Below are 27,376 nucleotides of genomic sequence, written 5' to 3' on the forward strand. Positions count from 1 at the left end.
AGTTAGAAATTTTTCTATAATATTTTAATGAAATATTTCAGCAAAATTACACGGCAATATTTCTTATAGGCGGAAATTTCCCTAATTTCAGAAATATTTCAAGGACTTCGCATTGGAATATTTCAAAATTTCAATGAAATATTTCAGAAATATTTAGGAAATATCATGTGCTGTGTGGAAAGGAAAAGTTGTGCTCGTTTTTAACATATTTTATTAACATAAATATTGAATTTTAAGGTTATGTTCGTTTTTAACCTATGTTTCTGTCATTTAACCTTTATCTTTGATGTTGCGTTCGTTTTGATCCTACTATTTTGAAATAAGACCTTTATTTTTGAGGTTATGATCGTTTTAACCTCTTTTTTGACATTTGGCATTGAGGTTATGTTCGTTTATAACCTATATTTTTGACATAGTACAACTACTGCCAACAATACCAGTAGTTTTACTATAATGTATTGTATTATCAAAAATATAGGTTAAAAACGAACATAACGTCAAGGCCAAATTTCAACAAAAAAAAGGTTAAAACGAACATAACCTAAAAAATGCAAGTCATATGTCAAAGAAATTGATCCTTATAAACATATCTAGTATATATATGATGAGGAAAAAAATCATGTACGGAGGACACCTATAAGGTTATTCCGTATGTCATCCATATATGTGAGTGTATGAGTGCTCGCTAAAAGAGTTCCGCGCACTCGAGACGACGAAGAAGACGACGACGACTTTAGCAAGCAAAGGAGTCGGTCAAATAACTGTAAGTCGCGGCCTCTGGACGACATCTTCAATGTTGGCCTGTGTGAGATTCTCCTTTTCTTATTTCCACTAAAGGCATTTGCGCCAGACGATTCCCTCACCCCCTCCCCCTCTCTTCCCCCATTATACACGTTGTGTGTATTTCCACGTAATTGGTCCCCTTGAGGAGGGACGAAAAAAAAAATTTTTTTTTTTTGTTCATTAATAGAAGAGATGCATCATTTTGTGTGTGTGCTAAGAACGCATGTACTAATTTCATGTCTCTCTCTTGTTGAGAAAGATGCGATTTGTCTACAATTAGCAAATTATTTGCGAAAAAAAGTTGAAAAATTAAAATTTTTTTTTTTAATTCTAACAAAATTTATATCAACATGAATTAGTAAAAATTTTAACTAATTTGAATATCAGTGACTCACTTTTTGCTTTTGAATTAGTTAAAATTTACTAATTAAATAGTAAAAAAAAAAATTTGTTTACTATTAATTAGTTAAATTTTACTAATTCAAAAGCAAAAAGTGAGTCACTGATATATTCAAATTAGTTAAAATTTTCACTAATTCAGATTTAGAGAGTAGACAAACAGACAGACGGACAACAAAAATAGCTATTTTTCATGAACTTACACTGAGAAAAATGTTTAGTCAGAGCAACCAAAATTTGGTTGGGCCAACAAAACAAATTTTGTTGGTATATTTAAGCAACCAAACTATTTGTTTGAGTCAACCAAAAAATTTGGTTGAGTGTTTTTTGTTATGGCATAACAACAAACGATCATTTGGTTTTTTAGACCAAACTATATTTTGTTGTGTTAACCAAATTATTTTGTTGTCGTAACTGAATTTTGGTTGGAATTTAAAAATGTTCAACCAAATAAATTTGTTGGCCTAATTAAATTTTTGGTTGAGATAACTCTGTGACTTTGTTTCAGCCAATCAAAATTTGGTTACACTAACCAAAATTGCCTAATCAAACAATTTTGTTGCAAACACTAAATTTTTTTTTCTCAGTGTAGATAAGGTTAAAAATGTAAATGTCATACACGCATAAAAAAAATTTGCTGTGGTAGCGAATTATTTGCTGTCACATCAAATTACGTTAGCTAATATAGCGAACAAATTTTCTGTGAGATCAAAAAAGTTTGCTGTAACAGTAAATTTTTAAAAATTAAGACTGATATTGTTATCATGTAGAAAAATTTTTCGATGTCATAGGAAAAAATTTAGCTGTTGTTACTAATTTTGATAGATTCGATAGCAAACATAAGTTAGCATCTGTAAGCAATTTCTTTTTTTCTGTTTAATATAAAATTATTGCCACAGAAAAATAGCTGGATAAATTTTGTTGCAGTTAATTTTTATACCGATTTTGGGGTAAAAATTCTACTATTTTTTAGTGTGTGAGAATTTATAATAGGAGAAATAATAATAATAATATAATATATAATATAATATTATTATTATTATTATTATTATTATTATTATAATTTATTGTGTACGGAGAAAAAGGATTATTAATAAAGTACTAACAAATCTGGTTTGTTGTTGCAACAAATTTTTTGTTCGTCAAACAAATAGAAATTGTTGTGATAACAGTTTTTTAAAAAAAAACTGTTGAGAAAACAAAAAATTTGTTTCCACGATAAACCAGATCTTTGTTAAATATTAAAAATCCGGTTATTAGATTTAATCGGATTTAATAATTCACTTTTTTTGTCCGTGTGTTTTGTTTATTTTCTTATAAGAATAAGTTTCCAATGTTTGATATAAGTTAAAATTATTAAGTTAAATTTATTTTATCTTATCAACTACATTTTGTTTAAATAATAAATATATAAATTTATTTTTAAATATTTGCGTATAGCTTCAAGCCTAGAGTGTAGATTCGCAGCAATAACGGAGTTATGAAAACAAAAACAAACGTTACTGTTCCGGTTTCTGATTATGAATTATTATCTACTGCATACATTTTTCTAGGAAAACAAAAAAGTAGCAACTAACTTTAAAAAGTATTGCAATTTTTTTTTTTATTTTTAAAGAAAATTTCTGTTTATTTTTAAATTGACTGTTTTTTTTTTAGTAAATCATTATTTTTTTAATGAACGTAACAATATAATAATACTTATACAAAAAGGATTGAATTATTCAGATTGGTTATAGAACTTGGAAAAATAACGCCATCTAGTGTAGCGTCATCAGAAACTCTTTAATATGATTATTTCCTTCTGCTAAGGAACTATTGAAAAATCATTATAAATTCTTTAGATATTTAGAAAAATATTTAAAAATTATAAATTCCTGCAAAAATTATTAAAAAAATAATTTTTAATAATTCTTTGTCAAAATGATTTGATCATCGTATTTGCTATTTTAATTTGTTTACACTGTGCCTATTTAAAAATTTATACATTATTCTGATTTATAGTTCAAATATTTTAATTTAAAAAAAAAATTTTTTCTTACCATGTAATACATTTCAAAAAAAAAACCATTCATATTCAAGAAATTCTTGGGAAAAAAAAATTTTTTTTTAGGACACAAATTAATTATTTATGCACATATATTTATTTACATTTTTTTTTTGAGGTAAAATCATTAGCATTTATATTCATATTCCGCGTGAAAGCAGGAAGTTTAATGAACGTATAGAGTTTATTTAACCTGAAAAAAAACTTTTGTTTTTTTACTAACTTCATAGAATATAAGACACGTTTTTCCTTTTTTTCCACATAATTTCTATAAATAGATTTTCCTTTTTTTTTTTCTATTTCTGATTGAAATTGACAAAAATTTTTTTTTTGTTTTTCTATTTACAGATGGTAGCATAAACAATGAAGGAATCAGACCTGCAAGAATAGAAAGGGATTTGGACGGTAAGCGACGAAAATTATAATGGCTTTTCAGCGTGTTCACCTTTGCACGCTATAATTGACGCGATTACAATTTTCTTTAACGCCACTATCACGAAAACACATTCACATTAAAAAAAAAAAAAAAAAAAAAAAAAATTGTGCTCGAATACATTTAAATATACAGCATGTCAAATTAGTCTTTTGTATATATATATATATTTTTTTTTGATCGAGCACAATTCTCATTTTTTAATTTTCACACTTTTCTTCTTTCTTTCAAAAAAAAAAAAATGTTAACACATTCTTTAATATAATCTGCGATTATCTAATACTAATTTTTTTTTATTCATTTTTCAAAATATTCGCATAATTCACAAAAAAAAAAAACAATTTTCATAAGAACTAAAAATGGAATGCAATAAGCATATAATTTTCTTTCCTTTTTTTTCTCATACTTTTCTCTCAAATTTTTCCCTATATCAATTTCGATTTATCAGCGCACGGTACACAGAAATCTCGTTAATAAAAAGGTGTCAAAAAAAACTTTCCTGCCTTGCGGCGAGCAATGTAACAGTTTCGTGTTTACACAATTGAAAGAAAAAAAATTTGAAACTTCAATTTAAAAAAAAAACAAACTTTTTTTACAATATTCTGAAAATAACAAATTTTTTTTTCTAAATTAAATACAAAATATATAATTGATAATTTTTTAAACGGACAAAATAAAATTCGATTTTAAATTTACAAAATTTAAAAACTTTTTTCAATTTAAAAATTTAGTTAATTCCACTTTTAAAAATATTAAAAATTAAATTACAAAAATATTATTTTTCAAATGAAATTCGATATTTCTGAGTACAATGCGCATTGTCATACACACATTTGTATATACCTAAATAATTCTGGTTTTATTTTCCAATCGGTTTGCCAATAATAATAATAATAATAATAATAATAATAATATTGAATTTACATTAATATATACAATATTGAAAATATGCTTACACGCGTGTTGACGCGATGTGCGGCCGTGTAATTAATTTTTCGATGTAACTTCTCTTTTGCCATTTTTATATCCGAAGCCGGATATCCGTTTCTTCTGCAGCCTTGCCTCTTGATTGCTTTAATTTTTTTTTCTTTTATTATTATTAAATATCTGCAATCTCGTATTTATTTTCCACGCGGAAGTAAAAAGAGGAACGTAAAAACTGTATACATTGTATATATATATATATATATATTCTGTTATATATTATATTTTGTTATATATTATATTCAATATAATAATATTATCCATATTGCATTATTCTATCAAATTTTTCTGTACAGTTAATTTTTATACATTTTTTATTTTCTATCTCGAATTTAGATTCACTTTTTAATACAAATTTTTCATTTCTAAACTACTTACATGTTGAGAATTAATTTTCTTTTTTGCTGAATATATTTCTTTTCATCTATTTAATTATTATTATATACAAAGCATTTTTTCAAATCTGATAAATTAAACGTTTTTTTCAAAACATAATTCAAATAAAAATATGTTTAAAAAAATTTCAAAAACGGATTTTGAAAAATTACTCCTATAATGCTTTTTAGAAATTGTTTCATATTGCCCGAATATTTTTTTGAGGATTAAATTAAATTAAACTGTAAAAAAAATTAATTTTCCATTTTTAAAACAATTGAGAAAAAAAGTGTAAAAATAGGAAATAATAGTAGAAATTAATAGTTCAATAAAATCGAGTGTAAAAAAAAAATTTATGACAATAATAAGTTGAGATAATTCAGCAGTAGGAGTTTATTCACCTGTTACTTTACTCTATCTGTCTCTCTCTTTCTCTCTTTCTTTATCTTTTTATCTCTTTATCTCTTTTGCCTGTACATTTATTGCACTGTTTTATGCTAATGCCTGCAAAAAAAACAACTCTCTAACTAATAAGCCATTGGGTTATTGATGAATAAATAATGCAATGAATCATTATGCATCTGAGGCAGGGTTTCGCGGAACAGGGATTTTTTTAAAAAAAAAAAAAGCTTCAATGTAAGAAAAAGCTCGTCTACTAAGACGTCTCTCTCTTTTTTTCTGTTTCTGTTACTGTTCCCGTCTGCTCCTCGCCTCTTCAACTCTTCACAACAACTGGATGCCGTCTACCTCCAACGTCCGTCCGCCACTCCGTCTCTCCAACGACATACGCTAATTTACACAAAAAAAAATACCTGTAAATATATCTATCGACAATTACGGTAATACTCTCATTAACCTTTAATTACAAAATTTTTGACTGTTACAAAACATGACTGACAAATTATCTCCCAAAAATAAATTTTTTACAAATTAATTTCTTTTATCTATTTTTTTTTAAATTTTTAATAAATTCGTTCACAATTTTTCTAATTTAAATGCAAATTATATGTACATTTTGGGGAAAAATTCATTTTCATGTAAAATGGTTGACAAAAAATTTGATTCTTTTCGAGAAAAAAAAAAACCAAAGGAGTGACTACAGTTTTATTAGTACCCGCCCGACCTGGAAAATCAATACCACCTGTAGGTCTTTTAACAAAAACAGCAAGAACTTTCGTGCAAGATGGTGCAAGCACTGAATATGCAACACAAGTACTTGGCACAACTCTTGACAATGGTCGTCTTTACGCGAGAATTTTATCAACATCAAGTAGAATTTTCTACGATAAAGAACCATCACCCGATCCAACAAGTGCATATTTGGTTTATCCATCGCGAGCACAACAGGAGGATTTAAAAGTAACGCTGGAAAATTCACCCATTAGCGCCATTGAAAGATACGAAACATCAGCAAGTCAATCAGTCTCCGAAAGTAAAACCGAGGAGAAAAATAATCTCAGCGAGAACGATGTTTTAGGTGAACATGATTTAAATGACGATTCACAAATATTTAAACCCGCCAAAGTTCGTCCAGCAGATGATTTACCAACGTACACCGTTAAACAGGAATACGTTTCACGAATTGCTTCCGAAACATTTGAAGACGATCAACAAAAGAATTTCCGTCCACGAGCGCCAAAAATATTCAAATCACCACCCAAAGTATCGGCTAAAAAACCCGATCCCAAGTCACTGTCAACTGTCACATATCATGGTTTTGCCGATTTTACCACAACAGTCGGTGACACTGTTATTGTATTCTCACCAAGCACTGCTCCAGCACCAGTTGGACGTCCCGCAACAACCATCAAAGGTGACGCAACCCTAAGACCAGACGATGGAATCGCAGTTCTCAAAATCCGACCAACAAACGTAGTCGGTAGAAAAACCGAATTACCACAAAACAGAAATCGTCCCCAAGGTTTCCCACCTAGAAATTTAGGCGCCAAGAGTAACGAAGACATTTTCACATTACAACCAAGTATCGCCAACGAAGACTCAGGACACGTTGAACCCACATCTCCATTGTTACTCGATTTAGAAACCAATTCACTAAAACCCACTGGACTTCTAAAAGTAATCGATTCCACAACTTCCCTCGATGGAACCACAACACACTACAAGAGTTCAATTTATGGAACGTACGTTGGTACAAATTATGCCCAAATTGTTCACACTTCTTCGAATGTCTACTATTTCCCCGATGAATCAAGTGCATCGTTTGATGAAACCACAACCCGGGATTATGCAACAACAGAAACTGATACTGAGGAATATGTTTCCACGACTGAAGAGAGTTTAACAACTCTTCAGGAAACAACAGAAAACGTTCCCACGACTCCTAGATTCCGATTGCGGGGTTCCGCAAGACTCCGACCAAAATTAAGACCAGCTAAAACCACAACCACCACTACTCCTGCTTCAACAGACGACGACACTGCGAATGCAATTCTATCCCTAGATCCCCAGGGCAGAAGTATCAAACACCAAGCGCCACGAAATCAAATACCAGGGAAAAACCAAACCTCCAAGTCTGATAAAGTTTCCCTAGCTACCAGGCTACTACCTTCAACGATTTTCAAAACCTTTACCTATTTCACAACTTTCTTTATACCCGGAAAAAATGATCAAACCACCACTTCGGTAAAAACCCGCGAAGCTGTTTCATCCGAAGTTACATATTTAACAGAACTTATCCAACCAACAGCGAGTCAAATAGGCTCCACCTCGACGAAAATCCTCGAGAATTCTTCTATTCAAAAGCAAGAGGACCAAGAAATTGAACTCATTTTCAAAACCCTCTACACTACCTACACTTATCTGACAACATTCTTCCAGGAGAGTACCTCAAGTGTATCGAGTCGCGAAGTCGTCGAAACAAATGTCATCACGCAAACTCTAGGTCCAAATGGAGCATCTGTTGACATTAACGGTCTCTTTGATGAGTCTGAATCGATTTTCATAGCACCAACAAGAGTCGCAGGCGAATCTCCATCAACTAAGGCAGTGGAAAATAAATTCACCACCGAAAATCCTCTATTACCGTCAACTGAAGACACGACATTAATGGAGGAAGCTACCACTCCCAATGGTATTCTTTCCCAACTAGAACCCAGTGAGGTTGGGATATCCAGTACAAAATCCTATGAAAAAGTAGAAAAAACCTACTACACAACATACACGTACTTTACAACAATTTTTGTCGAAGATGAAACAGAAATAGAAACCCGAACCGAAGTATTTACGAATATTGTCACCGAAAAGATTCAACCCACTTCGGTTCAAGTCGCTCCATCAAAATCCGAACAAATTCCCCCTCCGGAGATTCTTGCCTATTTAGAAGCACTAAAACGTCAAAAATCTCAAGAGGAAGCAAAAGAAGAAAAGAAAGATGTCAAAAAATTAAACAAACCCGAAGAAGAGGAAGTTACAACACCAGCCAACGATTATTTTACCACTGAGGGAATTACCGATTTAGATACAGATGTTCCTACCACATTTGAAAGTAGTACGGAACAAATGCACGTGAAACCAAACACACCAATCGATGGTGAAGTATTAGGATCAATGATAACTGACGTAATATCCTCCTCAAGTTCAGGAGGTGGTACCCTTTTGGACGTTGCCGAAAGAAGAAATATCGTCCCTGAGGATCAGGAACTTTCAGAATCAAATCATCATGAAGTTGAACCTGTTCCTACTCTTTTGCTACAGACAAGTTACACAACATTCACATACTTTACCACCATGTACAAAGGTGATGAATCCAATGTTGTCAGTCGATTGGAAACTGTCACGAATGTCGTCACAGAAACTATAAAACCCACCGCTGTACTTTCTGCCGAGAGTAGTAGCACACTACCCGTAACTTATTTCACAACCTTCACTTATTGGACCACTTTCTACAAAGGTGGTGACACAATCACAACAAGTCGCGAGGAAATTGTGAGCAATGTCGTTGAACCTGGAATTGCAGCAACGCCAACCATTGAACTTGGTTCGGTGATGACATACAGACCCGATATTTCAGACAGTCCATCATATCAAAATGTTGACAAGGAAAAAGTTACAGCTGACAATGAAGTTGCATCGTTTGTTCCCGTTTTCCCCGAGAAACCAAGCAGTAAAATTAATATAGACAACACGTGGAATGGAATTGAGACAATTAAAGACAGTGCTAGCTCCGTTGAACCATTGGCAACAGTTGCACTAGATCCAACAACCTTTTACACAACCTATACTTATTTCACCACCTCCTACGTAGGTGATTCAACAGTTTTGAATAGTCGATTAGAAACCGTAACCAGTGTTTACTATCCCGAAGATGCTGACAATGTAGCTACTGGTCGAGCAATTGGAGGTGCTATTCCAACTGTTCAAGTCCTCGGTACAAATGAAAAGGCTTTGAACGAAATTGCGCCATCAAAAGCTAGTGGGTTATCAAAGACTGGATTATTATCAACAGTCAGATCAAGTCACGTAGCTGATGGAACAACTACTCACTATCTTACAGACGTATATGGTACCTACATCGATGGACTGTATGCCCAAGTTGAACAAAGTTCTACTAAACTCGAAACACCAAAATCTTCAACAGCAACTCCTGTTTTACCAACAGGAGTTCTTTCTCTAAATATGGGCAGCATTGTCGATGCCGATAAAGTATCAACCGTTTTCTTTACCACCAAACAAATTGGAACCCTAATTGATGGTCTTTACGCTAAAGTCATCGAAAGCACATCCAGTACAAAGATTGATGAAGCAAAATTAGCAACGCATTCTCCAGTTCATGGTCATCGAACTGGATTAGTAAGGCTTATTCAAGGAAATATTGTCGCTAATGGTACGTCAGTATTTTATGAATCAAAAGTAATTGGTACGAGCATCGAGGGAAGATATGCTCAGATCATTGAAAGCACTTCTAGCTATCTAACAAGTCCCACTGTTGGTCACAATTTGGCACCTACCGCAACTCTAAAACCTAATCATGCAACAGGAATTCACATTTCACCTTCACCTGCTGTTATTCAGTCATCTTTGTCAGAAGATCCCACTGCTAACGACGAAGATGACAATCAAGAAAGAGAAGAAGAAGACGAGGATGGAGAAGACGATGAGGAGGACGAAGATGGCCAGAAGAATACCAAAAAATCACGTTTAACCTTCTCAAGCAGAAAGAGGACATTTACTCCCGTCATTAGACCCTTCGCCTCAAGAAACCGTCCTACTTTCAATCCAAAACGTAAAAATGCTCAAGGTGCGACGACAATTACAAGAACTGATGTCACACCCACAGTTACTGCAACACTGGCTGGTAAAGGTAACCGATATGCATCATCAAGAGTTAGAGTAACTTCACCAATTGGTCCTTATTCATCCACTTTATCGCCATCAAATTCGAGAAGATTTGCAGGCAGAAGAATTTCACCAACAAGCACACTGTCAAGTTCTGGTGCACCAGCAGGATCCACTCGTGGTAGATCTCAGTCAAGAATAACGCCTTCGTCATCATTTTCAGCTAACCGAAGAGGACCATCTTCAATACGTGGCTCTTCGGCAAGACCAGCGTCTCGCATTGCCTCAAGTTCTGTCTTTCCAGGAGCTTCCAGCAGATATCGACCTGGAATTCGACCCTCTTCAACATTAGCCAAAGTAACGCCAACCTCTCGTCAAGATGATCAAGAAGATAATGCAAATGAATTCACTGCAACGACTTTGGTGACCGAAGAAACTCCCTACACACTTGCTGATGAAGATTTAACAACTATACAAACCACCACAGAATCTCCAAGAAGATCAACGAATCCTTTGTTGAGATTCCGCAGTAGACCGCTTTTAGGAAACGTATCTCCGAGAGGAACAACTGCACCACGATCAACAACACCAGCAGCACCAAGAAGGCCTAATAATCTAACTCGTCAGAATGGTGTTGTAAGTCGTGCTAGGGCGAATGTTCGACCAACAACCCCATTACCATCTACAAGACCCAGACAAGGTCAAACTGGTCTTTTTCCACCAAGAGGACTTTTTGGCAAGAAACCCGAACCAACGGAAGGCGTCACTGAAAGTATAAATGAAGCATCAGTTAGCGAACATTCTCAACATTTAGAAGATATTCCCGTGGAGGAAATAGCTGACAACGATTATGAAGGTTCAGAACACGAGGAAACTGCACCGGCACGCAATTCCTCTAGAACAGCAAAATCATTTAAACAACCCGTTCAAATCAGACCATTTGGTTATGGAAGAAATAGAAGAGTTCGTCGTCAAGCAAGTCAGTTGAGAGCATACAGTAATCGTGCCCGTAGACCTTCGTCACAATCCTCAGGATATTTGGAAGATAGAATTGACTCTGATGCCGCTTCAAGTGATGAGGATTTTAGTAAAACCAATTCCAAATACAATTCCAAATATGCGAATCGTGGAAGATCATTGAATGTACCACGACCAAGTATAACGGGAAAAAAACCAATCGACAATTCCGAATCATCAGAAGTTAATAATCTCCGTTCCCGAACCAAACCAACTCCAAATCGTGGAACATCACCTCGCGTAAAACCATCACCAGTATCAGGATTATCTCGACAATTCACCTTAAGGGAAAAAGATACAGGTACAACTAGATCCAGTTATAAACGACCAACAACATCAGGAACTCGTCGAGTAGACACTAGATCAAGAACCAGTTCCAGATTGAGAGGCAGTAGTAGAGATTCATCGAGAAGACTTCCAAGTTCACGATCATCGTCACGAAATTCAGGAAGAGGTAGTAACAACAGACGATTACCTTCCAGATCAAGAGGAGGACCTCATGAAGATTTTCGAGAAGCTGGATTTGTCTATCCTGAATTTGATGGAACCATCACTGTTACCCATTATGTACCCGTGGAGGTAACAATTCCATATGTAACCAACGGAATCACCGAGAAACGTAACATCATAACTGCTCAGCCAAGTACACAAGTGTTAGCCCCAGAATTATACAGCACAGTCCTTAGTGGTGATGGCAATCCATTGGTTGTCATAAATTCTCAAAATACCGGAACCAATGCACAGGGTCAAGTTGAAGTAACCCGTTTTTTATTGCACGAAAAACCAACAACTAGAGTGTCCTACACCCTAACAAGTTTAGGAGGTCGCAGGGCATCACAATCTGTCATTATACCATCCACTATTTATTCAGTAGAAAATATTATCTCTACTGTTCAACCATCCCTTCCCGGTGCAAATTCCCCTTTGGCAAATATTTTACTGTCACAATTACTTCTCGGTCAATTGGGTCAACAAAATCCATTACTAGGTGGCATGACAACACCTGCAACTCCAACCACACGGTTTGACACTCGCACCACAACTTACGTGACAACGATCACCAAACTCCAAAGCACAATTATTCCCCTAACATTCCGAGGAAAGGAAATTTTGACAACACTTGTTGAATCTTCCTCTGATGTCGTCACAGCAACAGAATTCATTACCGATACAGTTGTAGTGACACCAACTGCCGCGATTCCACAGGCAAATCTTAATTCATTGCTATATCTTCTTCAACAACCTCAAAATCCACAGCAACCGAATCCCTTGTTGGATCCACTTTTTGCAGCTGCTCCCGCATCTCAGAGCAATACTCTACCAGGAGAGGTCGAACGAAGAAATCAACCAGTCGATGCCGATTATAAATCGGAAAATTATGACGATTCATCCGAAGAAGAAACAGAATCAAAATCACGTCGTTATAAAATATCGAGTAAATCAGCCAAAAAGGACACTGTTGCTCCCGCTGCTCCTGAATCAAGTGTAGTGACCCTTTATGTTTCTGGTCGACGACCTGGGGAATTTAGTACAGTTCTTAGCACTGTGAAAATTGGAGAAGAAACAACAACACCGAGAAGAAGAAGAGATGTTGATATACCAGTAGAACCATCTGTTCCACCAACACTTCAAGGAGTTTCCGAATCAGAGGGTTACATATTGTCAGGAAGCGAGGAGCCAGCAAATCCACATGCCCCGACTCAAAGTCTTGAGAGCGTAGTGGGTGACGTAGGACGGCACATTTCCACGTCCATTTACACCTAAAAAAAAACCCATTCATCCGTAGCCATACAGTTGCATTTCCCTTTCATCCTCAACTTCATCATAAAACATATCCTCCTCGCTCAACCATTGTTGATGAACTATTGTACAATTAATTATTTCCTATAAGCAATCACTCTACCGAATGATTTCTATTTTAGAATAAATATACATATGGGCGTAAAAACTATTTAAAATATAATCTAATAAGCGCCAAAGTTAGAAATTTTGAAATCTTCACTGAAGATTTCTAATGAAGAGAGAGATTAGAACACAGTTCACTGAATCCGTGAACATCAATGTTTCATTCCCAAATAATTTTTGTAATTAATTTTTAGTAGATGATTCGTATAGTTCCTTTCCTTTCAGTTCTATCTCTACTCTTTCTATATCTCTCACTCACTCTCTGTCTCTCTTGAGTCTTAATTTCGTTTTTTTTTCCCAATTTCCTCTGTCCCATTGTACCACGCTAACATTCTTGGGATATTTGTAATATTATTGCCGCCGCACGCGCGCCCACACGTTCAACAAGCTCTCAGACACTATCAAAATTTTTAAATCCACGATTTTGTTTGTGTAATGACACAACTTCTCGACAAATGACATTTTTTTACTCTGTCAGGAAGAACGAAAAAAAATTGGATGAATACCGTTTCAGGTGATTACCAATATGAACTGGATGACAGAGAGAAATTCACTAGCAATCACTATCAAGAACAGAATTTCGAGAAATTTGACAATAACCCGACTAATTCTTTTGGAGAGAGAGTACAAGATTCGGACGATTATGAAAAATTAACAGACGAGAGACAACGAAAACGTGTACGTATCAGGGTTCCTGTTGTGAGAAGCAGAAATGGCAAACAATTTGCCCGCACTGTTGTGAGACGTAGACCAATTGTTTCCCATACACATGAACAGGAAATCAATTCACATTCACCTCGAAGAATTGTTGTTACTCGTGTTCGTCCACGTGGACCAGCTCACACTCCTGGCTACGCTAATGAATTGCCAAATGTTGACTATCAATATACCGAGAACGCTAGACAAAATTACGGTAATCAATTTGATAGAAATCGTCCCTATGAATTTAGTGATCCCGATGTGGAAAAACCTAATTCCGAATTTGCTAGGCACAAGGTAACGATCACTAGAAGAAGAAAAATTGTACCCAGTACAACGTCGACATTCCAAAGGGTTACTAGAAAAAAACTTGTTTCTGTACGACCAATACCGCAACCCTCGCCAACATTGGCTATCATCACTACCGGATTCTTTACTCTACCGTCCGATGATGATGACGACGACGAAGAGTACTCCGAAGAAGAGGAAGAAATTCCAAATGGAAATCTGAATCTATACACACCAAAACTTCCCGAAACTCCAAATACAATTGAAAACAAACCTAACAATAAAGATTTGTCAGAGGTTTCCAAAATTGAAGAAACCATTGTACCGGATATTAATAATCCGATTATAATCACGGATAATTTCTTTTTCCCTGTTTTTCCGGATGATGATGATGATAATGATGAAGATAGAGATGATGGTGCTAAATATGATAGTAATGTTCAAAATAAGGAAGAAGATAAACAAACAGATATTGCAAAAGAAATGGATGATACTGTGAATACTAAAGACAATTCCTTCTTGGATGGTAATAAAGCAAATGCTGTTGTAGACACAGATGCTAAGCTTGACGTTAAAGACAATGAAAATCCTAAAGAAAAGAATGAAAGTAAAATTGACATTGATAAAGGAACAACTGATGAAATATCCACTACTAATGGGTATACAACGAATCTTTATGACACCACAACAGAAACATCATTTACTCTTAATGAAAACGAAACAACTAAGGAAACTCCATTAGAATCGGTTACTGAAAATTCTCCAAAAGACGTCATACCCGAAATTACGACAGAATCATTCCAAATAGATGAAACAACACCTATATCAACTACTACTGAAGAGACAATTGAATCTACAACCAGCAAACAAACAATTTCTACTAAAGACGATAAAATTTCGAACCAACCTCCAATTATGAAACCAAAAATAATTTCTGATACTATTTCCTCTGTTGAATCAACAACCCCAAAAACTGATCCACCCCTTAAAGAAGACTCTTTAACCGTCAAACCCTTAGAAACATTCGTCAATGTTATTTCATCTACTAAACAAGAAGAATCACCACAAACCGAAAGTGGATATTTCACCGATTTTGATGACGCTGATATACCAAGTGTCATTCCTCTGGACACTGAATACATTCTCGAAAGTAGTCAAATTATAATTTCCAGTATTGAAAAATCGCGTCCAATTGTCAATCAAGTAACGACAACATTCACTTCACCAACACCTGAAGATATTGAAGCTGGTTTAGCGGATGATTTATATCTATCACTATCGCGTCCTGATTTCCCTGAAATTTTACCATCAAAACCAATTTTTGATTCAGTTGTACCAACATCTGATCATTCGGGTTCTGTTATTCCAACACCGGCATTAAAAACAAGTGTCTATTACACTGAGACAATTGTCACGTCAACTAGACTGAGAACTTATACGTATGTTGTAACAAAACTTAATGGACTTGAGACGGAGGTGACTTCGTCAACGACTGTTAGACCAAGAGTGACAACACTGACATTGACAGTTCCCATTACAGTGACAGTGACACCAACCGCGGAATTGACATCAAGCCTCGCGACATCAAACAATAATCCAGATATTATTACTGGTGAGTATCCCATTTATTGTTCTGGATCAGTAAAATAACATCACAAATTATGATTGTCAAATTGATTTGAGAGAATTATGTTTTTTTTAGACATAATTTTTTGCTAATCTTTAATTTTAAAATCGAGATTTTTGTACTGTGCCGCTTAAATTTAGCTTTAAATTACTGTCAATTTAAAGTTTATTAAAGTAATAAAAATAGTAGAATTCCGCTTTGAAGTACATTTTTCCAGTGCTGAAGATACTGGACAGTAAAACTTATCTAATAATCTGTTACCCATTTCATGTATGAATCTTGATTTTAAAAATTAAATTCCAAATTGTTCTTCAAAAATATATTTTATCCAATCTTTTTTTTTTGTGATGTTATATTGCTTTTCAGAAAATATTTAGTAAAATTTATCATTCTTGATTGTATAGAATGATAAAATCAAATTTTCGCTAAAAGGTGAAATTGACAGTTTCCAAAGTTACAAATTTGAATTTCAAAAGCTTCTTTTCTATCTCTTTTCTTTATAGTACTATTTTTAAACTCTGTACATAAATACTTATTTCAAATACTTCTGCATCTGTATATTGTATATATAAATTGTCTTCGAAAAACAAGTATAAATTATGCAACTTTGGAAGCTTTCGATCTCCGTTTTTTCTCCCCAATTTTTAAAAAACCAATAAAGAAATTAAAAACAAATCTGTATAAATTGTACATAAAAAAAGGCAAACCGTTGTATATATACTTTTTTCTAATATTTCAGAAATACTTTTTTTTGACAATAATCTTTATCTGAACTAAAATTATTTTCTTATGTCGTACTTTTATGAAATTTGTCAAATTTTAATTAGCAGGTTATTTAACAGGTTATTTTAATTCAAGGTGGGTATTTAAAATTTCAATTAGAGATGTAATTTTAGAATTTGTATTTTGAAGTAAATATAATTTGTCCTGTAATTTATTATCATGTGACTATTAATAATTTTCATCCTTGTGATTTGATCGTAAATAAAAAAAAAAAAATTGTATATAAACGACAGAATACATTGGAAAAGAAGATGATGATGGTTCTGAAGGAGAAGGACGAAAATTTAATCTTGCAACAAGAGTTATGTCCAATGGCGTTGAGGTCATCGTGGCGGGGCCAACTCCTGCTCTAAGGTGGGAGAATTCAAATCCACAACCAACTTTAACATTATCAGATGCAGTTGTCATGCTACTTCCACAAGAAAAGCCAAATGAATTTGTTACCAAAACTTGTACAACGACCTTTACTTATCTCAGTACCATCACCAAAGATGGAGTTACAATCGTCTCTACTGATCAGCAGGTGATTCTTAATTTCCCCCTCACGCATTTATATCATTCCATTTATATTAAAATTCAAAATTAATAAAATTAAATCCTTTAATTTTAATTTGGAATTTAATTTTAGAATTTTAATTTAGAAGAAAATATGACAAATTAAATTTCCAGGTTGTTGCTAATACGGCTACAGAAGAACGTCACCGGAAGCCAGCATCTGAAGCCGCTGCCTATACATTGGAAGCCTCACCTACTTTACAAACAGAAGTTTTTAAAACTACTTATACATATCTAACACTAAACACTGATCATCCAGATGAGAAAAATGCATTAGAGAGTAGCGTCAGAGTTATTACAAATACAGTTACAGCTCCTAAATACTACTTGGATATGATTCTCGAACCCTCAGAGGCACCAAGGCCGGAAACAAACACTTATTTGAGTACCCGAGTTCTAGAAAAGACAATTACTGAGGATGGAAGAACCAGAATTCAATCGACAAGTGATACTGTCACACAGGTATAGTGTATTTAGAAGAAAAAAAATTACATTTCAATTTTAAATTTTTTAAATTAAGATAAAATTTATTTCTCATGATGAGATAATATTAAAATTAATAACCACTTTTTCTTTTCTTGTTACGAGCAATTAAAAAAATCTGTTTCCTTCTCAAAGAAGCATTATGAAAATTTATGAACTCTAAAAAAAATAGTAAATTAAATTATATAAGAAAAAAAAAAAAAAATTGTATTAGTAACGGGATAAAATTTCAACTGACAAAATCCCTTTTAAGTCTTCTATATATATATAATAGCTATAAGCGAAAGGCTCTCGCATCTTCTGAGAGAAGTAGGTGATGACCTTTGCCATTCGTATATAGAAAGTGACTGATGTTTATTAGGTATTTACTCGGTTTTCAGCTTATAATAACAGAGTCAGCGCCGCCGCCTCGTCCTATCAGCGTTGAAACCACATTGACTGCACTCGATGAAAATGAAAGTGCATCGCCTGATATAACCAAGACCTACTATATCACTTACACTTATTTTAATACATTTTTGGAAAAAGACAGCACTGTTATTAAAACAAATGTTGCCACATCAACTGATTATGTACTTGAGAAAGCACCAAAGAAAACATCAATTAAAACAATTGCCGCCAATCAAACACCCGATCCAATTCAAATTTATGCGACAAAAACTTATTTAACAACATTTACTTATTTCACAACACTTCTTCAGGTAATTAAAAAAAAATATTTTTTTAATTTAAAATAATTTTTTTTACGAGCAAAAATTAAATAGAAAGTGAAAATTATTTTCAAAAACCGCGTAATTTTTTTTTTAATTTGATTATGTCAGCACAATTTTATAGCAGAGAAAAAATAAAAGTTTTAAGAGGCATTTAGAGAGAATCCAGTAACGATACTTTCTTTTTTTTTTTTTTTTTTTTAAATGTTTCCAGGCGGGTCTAGACGGGAAAACAGCTACTACAATTTCCTCACGATCTCACATCGTGGAGAATGTTGTCACCGAATCAATTGCGCCAAGTTTACTTGAAGCTGGATACATGAATGCTCTTTTAACAACGTCACAACATTCTGATCCTGTAAATAATGTCGTGACTGGATCAACGATTATTTTTTTCGACGACGATGAACAGAGTGTGCCAACCAGTACTACTTTACAAGACACGCTTGCAACAGCTAGTCATGAGAATGTTGTTGTTCAAGTACCCGAAAGTTCTGAAGTACTTCCATCCAATGTTCACAGTAATTCCGAATCTGAAGATTCGAATCCCGAGGAGCAGGAATCTTCCATTCAGGTAATTATAAAATTTTAATTTCATTAATTTTTGATTGAATTTTGAAAATATTTCGATTATTCAAATAGGAAGAAATTGTACCACCTGAATCAGTAGAGGATTCGGAGCAAAATAAACGACCTACTATTCAAAACTCAGACATACAAGTAAGCAATCTTCTGAACTTGGGATCTCTTGGAATTAATAGTCTATCAGCGTTGGGACCAGTAATTACCGCTATGGCCGGATTGTTGCAAGGAAAAACAGCTAATCGTAGAAATGATACATCACCGATAGCTGCTGCTGCTGCTGCAGCAGCTGTCTCTGCACCAGTTTCTGAGGCACCCGATACAACAACTATTAGATCACCGATTTATATACCTGTCGCGGAATTTGCCGATGGTGATATAGAAACCGCCGAAAGTCAAAATGTTGGTAAGTAATTCATAATTTTTCCTTATTTTTTTTTTGAATTTAATATCATGTTTTACTATTTAATACAATTTTTAAATATTTAATACCAATTCTATTTTGTTTCAGCTCATCTAATAAATGTGAACCACAATCATATTCCTGAAACACGTCACAAGGTAACCGCTAGTCTTGCGGATGGAATTCCGATATCTCCCGGAGAAGTGATAACAGCAAATAGTGATGTAATTATTGGAAAGCCTGGAAAAATGGGACCAAGACCACCGGAAACATTTCTAAAAGACGACGAACATATTGGCATGAAACCGCCACCAATGTCAGTGCCCAATATTCCAGTGCATCCTGTTCTCGAAGTTGTGGAAGATAATCGCGAAAATTTGAAACATAAAGAAATTTCACACATTGGAAATATTCCCCTGGAAATTATCCCCGCGTATCAGATTTACGAAGAACACATCAAGGTTCCAATTAGGTATCCACTGAATCCTTCGAAAAAACCTCATCCTCTTCAACCACTTTTACCACCTCCGAAGAGAATTAGCTCAAAGCATGATATTTTGGAAAACGATCCACTTTTAAGGCCTCCTAATGTACCGAATGTTGAAAAGTATCCTCAACTCCCGGAGATTGATAATCCCAAATATCCCTGGAATCCTAAGGAACCTCTAACACCACCACTGCCAACTTCTGTAAATAAGGTATGCTTTGAAATAATTTACCTTTTCTTAGTTTGGTAGTTGATTTTATTTCTTTATTTTTCAAATTTTTACAGCTGCAAACAGATTATTCTTTAAAAACAAAACCCTGGATTGAAGACAATCATCAGTCTTGGTCACAGGATAAGCTGCATTTGAAACCTTCGGAATTTTCTCAACAAGCTGAATCAAATCCATCACTCACGGAGCCGATTGTACATCAAGTACCTCATGTAATAGACAGAGGAACAGGACAACCTTTACTTGTTAATCTTCAACCAAGTCAAGTAGCAAATGTTGTAATACCACAAGGCGGCACTCAAGCACTAATCTTTGGAGACACCAATGAACCTCACATCAGTGGTCAATATTTTGATGATCCATCGCCTTATCCTGAATCAGATGTTGGACCTACATTTACATCCATATCAAAGGTAAGTCATCCATTTAGTAACTGCACAACTTAACTATTTTTCGTTTTACTATATCCTTTGATTATTTTCAGGGAGAAAATTTACAGTATCCAACGGACGATAAAATCTTTATGATTCCACCATCTCCACCGAAAACGTACAAACCAATAACTGCAAAACCGGGAAATTCGAAGAGACCGCATGTAATTCCACTATCACAAACTCATCAGGATTATATAAAACCACATGGAACATCAATTCTACGACCCGTGGAACGCTATCCAGTTCGTCGACCCGAAGTTCCTGGCACTCCAGCCGGTCAAGGTCACGTGCATACGGAAATTTTGGTCCATCACAAGCCAGAAACAGTAAATCTTCGACCTCAATCTGTGTCTCATCGACCTCATCCGTTCCCCGTTCAACATTTACCACCGCGACGAGATTTTAACAAACTTAAAAAACCAATTGAAGCAACACCACCCCGAAGAACGGAAGTCTCACTATCAACCGAAAAACCACTGGATACATTTTCTTCCGCTAATTCAGAAACTGGTAATGAAGTATCAGGCAATAAAAATTGGAAATTAGATCAAAAACCTCCACGAATTTCATTGACAAGACGACCTAGACCTACATTTAGACCTCGTTATCCAACAAGAGGAACAAATAATCGACCTCATTCAGAACGACCCGTCATTAAGAAACCTCTGTTTGTCACTAATCAAAGACTGCCGTTGAAACCCCAAATTGATCTATCGAATCGTTTTGCTATCAATAAACAAAATTTGAATACTTCTAATGAGAAGCATAAGATAGATTTTCCTTACAATATTATTTCAAACAACAAACAATCCACGAATAACATGCAAAATCAGCAAAATATAGTTCCAAATTTCTCTAATATTGAGAAATTACCAACACCAAATACACAAACAGAGAGAACTGACGAATACATTCCAACTGGAGCAGTGGAATATAAAAATCCATCGTCTGAACAGCAAATAAAAAATATTGGTAATCAATATTACTCACCAACTCCAATTGACGATGAATCAAATAAACCAGTAGATGATTCAGAATCTGCAGACTCCGATCCTGTTAAATTTGCAACACCTCCCGAATACGACAAAGAACAATCGGAAATTCCAACGGATTATTCAAACACAGAAAATGAGACAAAAAATCAGAATGCATACAAAAAATCTGAAGTTAATGAAAAACCTGTAATATTCCAATATCCTATCAACAACAATGGTCACGATTTGCGTAATCAATATGGAGTTAGACCCTACGATACGCCTGTTATTCAAGGTAAACCATTTGGAGTCTATGGTGTAACTAATTACGATAATAGAGCTCCAATTTATGGCAACGTCCAAGGAAGTTTCTCCTATCAAGGAACAAAAATTCCAGGACATGACGATACAATTGATTTAAAACCACCGGCAATAATTCCACAATTTGAACCAAACGGTCACAGTAGACCTTACGGACGTCCTGATGCACAACCAGGAAATTATCAACAACCGGAAATAATTACCAAACCCCCTTCTAAAATTTTAAGACCAGATCAATCAGATTTCGTTCTTTTTGGTGAGGGACACATGAAACCAGGACCCGGTCAAGTTATCAGTTTAAATGCTGAACCTGATTGGAGTATAAATCACAATCGATCAAAACCACTGGCTTCAAGACCAAATCTTGACCAAGCAATTCCAAAACCAACTTCAACGTACATTGGCATATCTCGACCTGATCATGGTTCTGGTGTACGAATTCATCCAGATTATCCGCATATCATAACAAAACCTAAAATACGTGTTCCAGCACCAATTACAATTACATCTGGATCTGCAAAACCACATGACTCGCATAGACCACCACAATTTTCTCTACCAATTGAGGCAATTGGCAATGAGGAAGACAGTAAAACACAAACTGAACGACCTCCAAGTTCACTTGTGAAAAAACCTAAACCAAACAAAGAACCAATTGATGAAACATTGGAAACTGCTTTCCAGACGAATTTCGCTAGTACTGATTCTAAAGAAGACGCCAAAGATTCACCCAGTGATGGTTCTCAAAGGAAAGGTATGTCAACCACCATCAAACCTAAGGTACCATCTCAAAACATGATGCCACCACCTCGACATCAAAAGCCAACGGATCAGATTAAAAAGCCCGATCATCAGGAAAGTGTTAAACTAAAACCAACAGAAGTTGTTGGACTATCGCCACCACCTGTGAAAATTACAACAACAAATCGTCCATCCGATTCAAAAATTACCACTCTAAACGAATCTGGCTTAAGACCACCACCGTTATTTATTCCTTTGAAAGAATCAGTTAGTAAAGCAGCAACACTTTCACCACCAAGTGTTAAAATGATTCCACCAAGTGCAAGACCTACTCACATTAGACCATTCTTGGCGGATATTTTATCAGAAGATATGGTACCACCTCCACCAGTGAAAACATCAAAACCAGTCGAAATCGCTACTGTCAGACCAGTTCTTGCTGTTTCTGGATCAATACAAATAGCTTCAGCCGTAGCAACATCTCACATACCAGTTATGCAAGATGTTGAATCAAAAATACCGATAATTCATGGCACTGTGGATTTACCAGTGGTTGTTGATGTTCCAGAGGATCTTAGACCCGTGGAAACTAAACGAACGGAACATGTCAGTATTTACACTGCCAGACCATTTGAAACCAAACAAGCATCCAAGTAAGTAGTTTATAAAAAAAAAATTTTATATAATACAAAATATGATAATCACTTTTGATAATCTATTTAATTCTCAGAGTTTCCATTCAACCTTCGGCAATTTTGACAACCAATCTAGTGATGCCAACAGCAACAAAACCATCGCACATTGAAGCAAGTAAATCTCCATCGACAGAACCATCAACGTCAACTGTAATTGTCTCCCGTAAACCAAGTAAACGACCGGATTATCCAGTTTTCCTTGAACCCAGTATGGAGAATATTTTGCCCTCTACAACTCAAATTGAATCAACAGAAACTTTATCCTATCCTTCAAAACCAGAACATAAAGAGAGGCGACCAACTAGCATTCATCGAGAAACTGTCACCAAAGTTCGAAAACCTTTCAGACCACATTTCACAAGACATTCAATGCGAAATAATACCGATAACAGAGTTGTATACAGTATCGCAACAAAGGTCGAAAGTTCTGTTAGTAAATCATCACCAACTACTTCAAAACCAAAAGACATACCACTATTTATCAAAGGAGAAAGCATTGAAATCGTCAAAGAAATCATTGGCACCGTTGAGGAACACGAAGTCAGTGAAAATAGATCTACTTCTATTTTGGAAATGAAGCCAAAAGAGGTATTAACAACAATATTTAAAAATCATTTTTATTGTTAATAAGTTTATTATCATCATTCTTCTTCAGATTCATATTTTTTTTAAAATGATTTTTTAATCATAACAGTTTAGTAATTCATCTTCATTCTCTAACTTTAGTTCACAAAATTCAAGACACTCACCATAACGAGAACTCAAACTTCAGTTCTTGGTTCACCTCCCACTACTAGAACGCTTTTGCTCACTCATACCATGACATCAACGTCTGTTGAAACAATAACAGAAACTCTCATCAATCCTACGAATGTTATTTCAACAATAACTTCAACTATTCTTCAGTCGATTCCTGCATCTTATGAAAATGAGGCCAGCGATGATTCCATTGACTCGATTTTCGTTGTGATGAGTGATCAGAAACCACCTGAACCTGGAGCTGAAGAGGTAAATATATTTCCTGGTTATTTATCCGAATGCCGGTGATACGATTTCGAATTGTTTAAAAACCTTCCTTCTTCTTCGCCACGAACCGAACGAAGATTATAACAGTCTAATCATAATTATATGCAAGTACTCGTAGCTTAGTAATAAACATATTTAAAGAGATGCCGCCCACTTGGAAAGTGCCCCCTGGAGGTTCTATCAGAATTCCGACGGAGTTCCAATGGAATTCCGATTAATTTTTTTTCAAAATTTTTAGAGTCCTAATTCCGTCGGAATTCCGTTAGAATTCCGCCGGAATCCCATAGGAAATTCTTTGGAACTCCGATGGAAGTTCCGACGGAATTCTGATAGAACCCCCAAGGGGGAACTTTCCGAGGAATCTTTCCAAGTGGACGTTAAAATCCAAACTTGTATGAAACTGATTTGCCTCACTGATAATTCTGGACGTATCAAGAAAATGTAAAAATCTTTTTTTGAATACGTTCAAGTTCAATTAGTAGTGAATCTTGATAAGGCTGACAGATAAGAGAAGCAAACTCGATAATAGATCTAACTTACGAGAAAAAAAGTATTTTTAAGGCCAAAATATTTGTAAAAAATGAAATATTACGGATGACGAAGTCCTGGATTCTATTGGCATTATTAATAGTTTGACATATGTGTGTATTAAAATCCATGCTAGAAACTAATATAACCCCAAGGTCACGCACCGTGGTTACTGTAGAAACATCTTCTGTACTCATTTTGTAGCAATGCTCAAAAAAGTTTCTATGTTTAGTAAATGAGATGACATAACATTTTTTAATATTCAAAAAAAGTTTTTAAAAATGAACCAATCGACAAGCCCACTAAAATCAGCCTGAAGTTCAATACAGTCTTGTTAACAAGAGATAGCTTTATATAATTTAAGGTCGTCAGAAAAAAGTTGATATAAGCTATGTTTAAATAAAGGGTGTGTATCGTTAATAAAGAGCATAAAAAAGAGTGGACCCAAATGTAAAGCCTGAGGAACGCCAGAGGTAGCCAAAAAAATTTCTGACTTAAGGCTTTTTTATTAATTTTAAATTGTGATAAAGTCGTATAAACACTCTTACAGATTTTACCAACTTGCTTATGTCCTTAGAAAGATTTGGTCTAAAAATGACAGTCAAATTTCTTAGTGAATCTACAAAATGAATAATAGTATCATTAAAATTAATCGACAAATAATCACTCAACCTAGTGGGCAAAAAACTATGTTCGTTCCAAAAACGTTTTTAGAACGTTTCATGTCCGCCAAATAATGTTCTGAAACATTTTAAGAACATGGATGTTCAAATAATGTTCTAGAACAGTTTTTGGCAGACATGAAAGTTCTAAAACCGTTTTAAGAATGTTTTTTGGAACTAACATGGTTTTTTGCCCACTGGGAAATTTATATTATTTGTATACAAGTTGCTCCAATAATCATCAAATAAGTTTTATCAATATTTACTTCAAGAATATTTGTTGTTGCCCAGTTTAATACTGACTTTACATCTTCATTCATTAAGACAAGATTCTCCATTAAATCATCCAGACTAGAATGAATATAAATTTGTAAGTCATCGACGAAGTACATATGTTTAGATTATTCTAGAACATTCCTCAAATCGCATCCGTAAAAAAATTAAATAACAAAGGACCACTGATCCCTGAGAGACACCCGTTCCAATGCATCACCAATCAGAGAATACTCCATTTTGTCCCAAAACAGCCTGCCTTCTCCCAGACACAGTTATGAAGCAAACCATTTTAATACCGAATTTGACAAACCAAAAGATTTAAGTTTCAAAAGTAATAAAGTATGAGGTACCATGTCAAAGGCCTTACTAAAATCAAAAAAATAAAAAAGTCTGGGTACTAAAACCTTTTCTGTAACCAGACTGGAAAAGGATTCAAAATATCCTTGGACTCAATAAATTCAGTTAACTGATAATGGACCATTTTTAGGGTTTCGTGTCCCAGGGCCGAAAGCCTAATAGTTTCGCTTTGTCGAAACGTCCGTCATACACTCGTATGGTTGCCATGGTAATAGTTACTATAGGAACCGTTACCATGACAACCGTTTCAATATCCCAGCGAGAAAAGAAAGGTCTAATCGACGTCTATTTAACGTTTAGACCAAGATCTAGATAAAGTCTAAATCAAGTTCTACCTAGATGTTTTACAAAAATCCCTAAGGCGCTAAACAAAAATAGAATCGACTCGCACTAAGTAGATTTAAAAAATAAATTCGAAAAAATATACGAAATATATTCTATGTAACAAAATACTCCATTACACATTGTAAAAGAAACTAATTAACTTTACAGGTTGAGGCTGAATATGGAGAAGAAGTCTCGAGAGATGAACAAGATCCAGCAGGCAATGAAATTCATCGAGTTTTAGCTGGAGGAATTTTAGGTGCCCCAGTGATTCCTCTTCATCCAGTAATTAATCAATGTGTTCCTGAATGTAGAGCCTTTAAAGCTGAGATGTGCGCCGAATTTAGTGGAGAAATGCGATGTGTTTGCAGACCAGGTTTTGCTAGAATGTTCCCTGATCGACCATGTAAACGTAAGTTCTAATTATACAAAAAAAAATTTAATTACAAAAATACAGAAACTAAAATTCTATTAGATTATTATTAATAGACTCGATATAAATTAAAGAATTTTTTATACAATAGAATTTTTAAAATAATGTTCTATTGCCTCTTTTTTCTAGCTACCTACACATACACCCTTCGTGTCGGTTTGGATCGCATTGGTCGTGACAATGTCCTCTACACAGACAGTATGAATGATACATCATCTGCAGAGTATAGACGATTAGCGCCTAACGTAAAGGAAGCATTGGATAGAACTTTGATGCAAAGTGATTTACGTGATCTCTATCAAGGTGTTAAAATTGCTGGATTTGTTCCCGAACCCGTTCAAGTAAAATTCCATGTCTATCTATTTGACAATGCAAATGGAACTCATTTGAAGGGAATTATTCGAAAATATTTAGTGAACAGCAATTATAGTCTCGGTGGTACTGAGGTCTACGCTTCTCGAAATCTCAGTTTGGTATGTTTATATCGATCATTGAAATGAAATTTAAGAGTAGAAATTCATTAA

At 34.6% G+C, this 27,376-nt stretch overlaps 1 protein-coding gene across 3 annotated transcripts in view; it reads left to right on the forward strand.

The window, feature by feature from the left end:
- LOC127288282 (mucin-17) overlaps nucleotides 1-27,376 on the forward strand; it is a 117,924-nt gene that overhangs the window by 84,661 nt on the left and 5,887 nt on the right. The window contains exons 2-15 of one of the 3 annotated variants that reach the window (XM_051315640.1): nucleotides 3,575-3,631; nucleotides 13,750-15,834; nucleotides 16,866-17,155; nucleotides 17,302-17,649; nucleotides 18,051-18,371; nucleotides 18,595-18,954; nucleotides 19,023-19,368; nucleotides 19,474-20,063; nucleotides 20,138-20,494; nucleotides 20,566-23,204; nucleotides 23,282-23,834; nucleotides 24,153-24,254; nucleotides 26,588-26,831; nucleotides 26,982-27,325. In XM_051315640.1, the coding sequence (XP_051171597.1) occupies nucleotides 3,575-3,631; nucleotides 13,750-15,834; nucleotides 16,866-17,155; nucleotides 17,302-17,649; nucleotides 18,051-18,371; nucleotides 18,595-18,954; nucleotides 19,023-19,368; nucleotides 19,474-20,063; nucleotides 20,138-20,494; nucleotides 20,566-23,204; nucleotides 23,282-23,834; nucleotides 24,153-24,254; nucleotides 26,588-26,831; nucleotides 26,982-27,325 (8,636 nt within the window). Of the gene's footprint in view, nucleotides 1-3,574; nucleotides 3,632-13,749; nucleotides 15,835-16,865; nucleotides 17,156-17,301; nucleotides 17,650-18,050; nucleotides 18,372-18,594; nucleotides 18,955-19,022; nucleotides 19,369-19,473; nucleotides 20,064-20,137; nucleotides 20,495-20,565; nucleotides 23,205-23,281; nucleotides 23,835-23,972; nucleotides 24,255-26,587; nucleotides 26,832-26,981; nucleotides 27,326-27,376 lie in introns of all 3 variants that reach the window. The other 2 variants (XM_051315639.1, XM_051315641.1) reach the window with 2 other exon arrangements.

Source organism: Leptopilina boulardi, unplaced genomic scaffold (assembly GCF_019393585.1).
Source record: "Leptopilina boulardi isolate dan_hultmark-lab unplaced genomic scaffold, ZJU_Lbou_2.1 LbouV2_384, whole genome shotgun sequence".
Lineage (NCBI taxonomy): Eukaryota > Metazoa > Arthropoda > Insecta > Hymenoptera > Figitidae > Leptopilina > Leptopilina boulardi.